The sequence below is a fragment of the Egretta garzetta genome, unplaced genomic scaffold (assembly GCF_000687185.1).
Source record: "Egretta garzetta isolate BGI_Z169 unplaced genomic scaffold, ASM68718v1 scaffold289, whole genome shotgun sequence".
NCBI classification, from domain to species: Eukaryota; Metazoa; Chordata; class Aves; order Pelecaniformes; family Ardeidae; genus Egretta; species Egretta garzetta.
Genome location: NW_009260801.1, coordinates 175,553 through 180,427, shown reverse-complemented (window position 1 = coordinate 180,427; position 4,875 = coordinate 175,553). Strand labels below are relative to the sequence as shown.

The 4,875-nt window shown below is 41.5% G+C and overlaps 1 protein-coding gene across 1 annotated transcript; it reads right to left on the bottom strand.

The window, feature by feature from the left end:
- Position 1: 1 nt before the first annotated feature.
- Positions 2 to 4,230, bottom strand: HSPA13 (heat shock protein family A (Hsp70) member 13; the record flags this gene model as incomplete). The annotated part of the gene is made up of 4 exons (XM_035902211.1): positions 3,605 to 4,230; positions 2,401 to 2,614; positions 1,619 to 1,786; positions 2 to 60 (listed from the first exon to the last, which is right to left on the bottom strand). Coding segments are annotated over exons 1-4 (726 nt in total), but the record flags the coding sequence as incomplete, so codon positions are not given.
- Positions 4,231 to 4,875: the final 645 nt, after the last annotated feature.

Sequence of the window (4,875 nt, the reverse complement as noted above, 5' to 3'; positions counted from 1 at the left end):
GATCATACAAATACAGCATCAACCTCTGATTAAAATCCTGTCCTCCAAGTTTGTTGTTACCTGAAACACCAGAATAGAAGGCATCAGACACAAAACCTTCAAACCTTCAGAAAGCAGCACACATCTTTTACCAGGAGACTGTTTTCAAGGGCAGGAACAACGACAGTAGGACTGTAAGCGTAGAGCAAGAGATCACAGAGAGGGGAAAATAGACGTAATTGTCGTCCACTGAAGAACACATGAATAGCAATTTCCAGATTTTTATTAGCAACTTTTAGAATTTTTATCCCCCTCAGTGTTTTCCCCCTGGAACTGCTCTGCTACACTGTAACAGAAAAAAGCAGTGGTGGTTAACTCAGGGGCATTCTCCATAGAAGAAAATACATAATGATAAATTTCTAGCTGGAACCCTCTAACTGAAGTGCACTCTCTCACAGCAAATTGTTTTTCCAGCTAAAATTCCCAGTTTCAAATCTCTCTGCCCAGAATGGATTTGCCTCTTAGCACTGCCACAGTACAGCTTTATAGGGATTATTGTTGTAACTGTTTCAAGTTATTCAGCCTCTCTATACACCCACACGAAAAATTACATGCTGCTGAAGTATATGCAGATAACCTGCCAAAAGTGGAAGAAAATGATAAAGTGCAAGCAGTGAACTTCAAGCTATATTAACAGGTATATCTTATATTAGCCTTCAGAGAGAGAAGGAAAAAAAAAAGTATTATATATAAAACTTATTTCTTCTGAAAGATTGTTCTTGCACCATTTTTCCAAAACCTTCCAAACAATTGTTCCTGCTTTCCATTCGACAGAGTCAAAAAATGGCCTGCAGATTTTCATCTGTGTTGAACAAAACTCTCGAAGTTTCCACCATTTCATTTTGACTGAAAACAGGAATCCACTTAGCAGACCTCCATCTAGATAAATCAGAATGAAGCTGCCGAATATTTCTTGCGGTTCCACTCTTACCAGACTGCGCAGCAACTCACATCAGAACTTGTTCATTCAAGGCAGGGCAGGCAGTTAGCACTGCCTCTCCGGCCCGTCTGAATCCAGGTCATCTGAGAAGCAGCTGTGTATTCCCTACAGTTTTACTACACGTGGCTGCCAGAACTCTTCGCCAAGCGATGAATCACTTCGGCATATGCACATCACAAAACTTACTTCTGGGTTAACAGCATGCCCATTCCCAAACCCTGCCCAACTGAGCTAGAGCCAAACACAAGGTGAAGATACTCTAAAGCACTGGGCAATGATTTGGCAAGTATTTCCAGCTTGGATAAAGGTCATGCAAAGATTCATAAAACCCCCAGCCCCCAAAAGTCCAGTCAAAGCAACCGTAAAATGCACCAGCACTTCTACAAGCAGGCACAAAAGTTAAAAGCCACGGATAAAACGAAACCACAACTTATTCCTTTGAGTCAGCCCAAACCTGTCAATTTATCTTAACTGTTGAAACCCGTCACAAACTTCATTTTGCACGGAAGGCGGCTAAGAGCACTTTCAGAGAGCGCTTCGTGACAAGGCTGGTATGTTTGAAAAAGCCCCTCTAACAGTGACTTGAGGCGCACCTTTCCTTCCCCCTCACTCCTTGAAAAAGGAAAGCGTTTGTCTCACCTGCCATGGCTCGTGTGAGGAACATCCCTCCCTGCTTGTTCAACAGTGACACATCCAAAGTTCCTCCACCCAAATCCACCACCAGAACATTAAACACATCAGCTTTGTGGAGTCCGTAAGCCATAGCTGCAGCTGTGGGTTCATTGATTACTCGCAAAATTTCTAGCCCTACAAAGAGAAAAGATACCAAGCAAGAGTCAAGTAATGCTTCAGAAAACTGCAATTCTCACACCATAATGACATTTACCATTAGGTTCTTTCGGGTTTTTTTTAACCAAACTCACCTTAAAGTAAAATGTTGGATCTAAAGGAAATATTTTCCTAAGCACTAATACTCAATGAACTCTTTTCTTTATTTAAGCCTAAAGTAATACTACTTCAGCGTTGGGGTGAAGTCATGAACCATGATTTGCCCAAACACGTTTCTTCCAGAGAAACCTTGCTAAGGATATTTATTTCACATGTGCCATTTCTGTCCAAGGGTGCTCTGTATAGTCTCTCTATTTGGAGATTACCAAAAAGACTATTTTCCCCAAAGTACTTCTAGCTATCTATGTCTGAATTAGTCAGCTGCACCTGTTGGTACCCAAAAGTTCTCTGCTCTTCCTCACAATTTGTAATGGTCTGTAATAAAAAAAAAAAAACAAAAACCCACACCATTCTAAGGTTCTCTACCACTGATTCGCTGTTTCTATGTCCTCCCCAAAGACTTCACTGTCAGTGAAATAGACCTAAAGATAATTTTAAGGCTTCATAGAAAAACGCCGGAATAGAGATATCACCTGCAAGGTTAGCTGCCTTAACAGTAGAATTCCGTTGCCTTTCATCAAACTCTGCTGGCACAGAGATGACCGCCTTCGAAATGGGCATGCCAAGACTGTCTTCTGCCATTCTCTTCAATTTCAGCAGCAGCTGAGAGCCAATATGCTCTGGAGTGATGCGAAAAGTTTCATTAGTTGTCACAGAAAATTCAGCCGATCCATTGTTGTTGAAAATCTTGGAGGAGAAAGCAACACAACCCACAGGTGAGAAGTCTTTTTTTTCATGCTCTCCCACCCTGCTCCCACCAAATGTCTTATCCACATAAAGCCTGTTTATCCTGAAAAAATACGAATGTGCTTTTGCCACTTCCTGAATCACTTTTATTCCTTGACTATCAGTATTATCCAAGACATGCAACTTAAGGGGCTGGAGCGTATCTGAAGTAGTGACACCCACCATGTCCAGGTAAGGCACATTAAAAAAAAAAAGTTAAGACCTAGCAAATGCATAATCGACTTCAACACCACATTCAAAGATGAGCACAATGCTTTTTAATCATTAGGTTTACCCTACTGATAAAGCTTCCCACAGGTTCTTCTTTCTGAAAGGAAGCAGAGAGGCTGGTACTGAAACAGCTTGTCTTTACAAGTAAAGAATTCAAAGACTGTTTGCATTACCTGAAAATTTGTCTCTTTTCAGCAAATACTGCACCACGCTAAATTAATGCAAGACTTTTTTTTTTTTAATAAAGCAGCTTTCAGGATCTGCTGCTGGTCAAGTAAGCACTGAACAAAACTCTCAAAGTTTCCACCATTTCATTTTGACTGAAAACAGGGAAAAAAACTCAGTAGGACAGAGAAGATGTTACTTTGACACTTGACTTTTTTTTTTTTTAATCTCAAGGAAAAAACATGAATTGTCAGCAAAGCACAGTTAGAATTTCAAGTTGAAATTTACACTTGAAGAGAAGGGGCTGGATGGTTACCCAGAAACACATTTCACAGTAGAGGACAGAGTGCCCTGGAAAATCACCACCATCTCTCATGCAGAGGTATGTGACTTCCACAACCGTTTCCTCCTCCCCTCTCTGGATACCTCTTACGGTTTTCAGGCATATGAGATTTAGCCAAATGACTCAAGGTCAGACAAGCAGGTCACCTACTACGTGTTTCAAGCGTCCTATAGCTTACCACTTAGAGGCAACTGAAGAAGATGGTTACTTACCTTGAAAGGATACCTGCTACTTTCACTTTTTAGCTCTTCTGAAGTGAAGATTTTCCCAATGAATCTTTTTGCGTCATATATGGTGTTCTGCGGATTTGAATCAGCCAGTTCTAGGCCATCATATCCTACATATATATCTCTGTCTGTGAAAGAGACTATACTGGGTATGCTGTTGTGCCCATTTTCATCTGCAATAACCTTCACCTGCCCTGTTCCAGGAAGAAAGACACCCACAGAGCAGTAAGTTGTGCCAAGGTCAATCCCAATGACTTTTGGTGTAGGCATTGGTAAATATTGCTGTGCTAGATAGCCAGCTAACAAGAGGGCCAGAATAGCTGAACCTGAAACACAGATTTTTAAAAAACAGGGTTAGGATATCTACTACTGCAAACGTAGAAGGCAACGCAAATTACACAGCATTATACATTACACCTCATGCAGTTTTATTTCACGCTCTGAAGCCTGTTCAGCTACCTCATTAGTTTTCAATTGCTTCAAAAGTCACCAGCAAAGTCTCTTAAATCAACAAAAAGTGGTTAGAAGAATCAGAAATCTTAGGCGTTAAGTACTAAACTGGTACAAAAAAAGCTCAGGAGGTACAGCAAAGCAAAAAATACCACCACCCTGTAATAACTTTTTCTCTCTCTGCAAGGTATTTCAAAAATATAGGTTAATTAGTATTTTGGGGGAAATTGCCTATGAACCCTAAGGGACATCTAGTTAATGAGGCTGCACAAAATCACAGTGAAATGAAAAACTCCTGATTCAAACGTCTCCTCCAGCTTCACCGGAAGTCTGAAAACAAGGAGATGCAAACCCATGCTAACTCCTCCTGTATCAGTCATAGCTTCCAAAGAGCATCTTCCCACAGCTCTGAATCTCTTCTGTGCCTTGAAATCAAGGAGTAGACTAGTGAGAGGGGCAGAGTAGGCTTTATTTTGTTTTGGTTTTATTTTACATCTAATCAACTGACGAAGCAAGAAACCCCAAAACGTACTATAAGAGAGTGCCTCAGAGGAGAGGAAAAAAAAAAAGCACCAGCGAACAAACAAAATCTGAAGAAGGACTCTAAACAGCTTAAATCACAAAGAGCGGATAAGCCCATTTCCCCAGCAGGGAAGGGTGGTCACAGCTGTGCTTCGGACAGACTAGTGAGCACAGGCAGTTTTGGTGAGCACGAGCAGGTTTGCTTTCGGCCGTGACTCCCCCAAGGCATTTCGCAGCAACGCGCCACGGCGCGCTTCGGCTCCGCCAACAGAGGAACACACCGA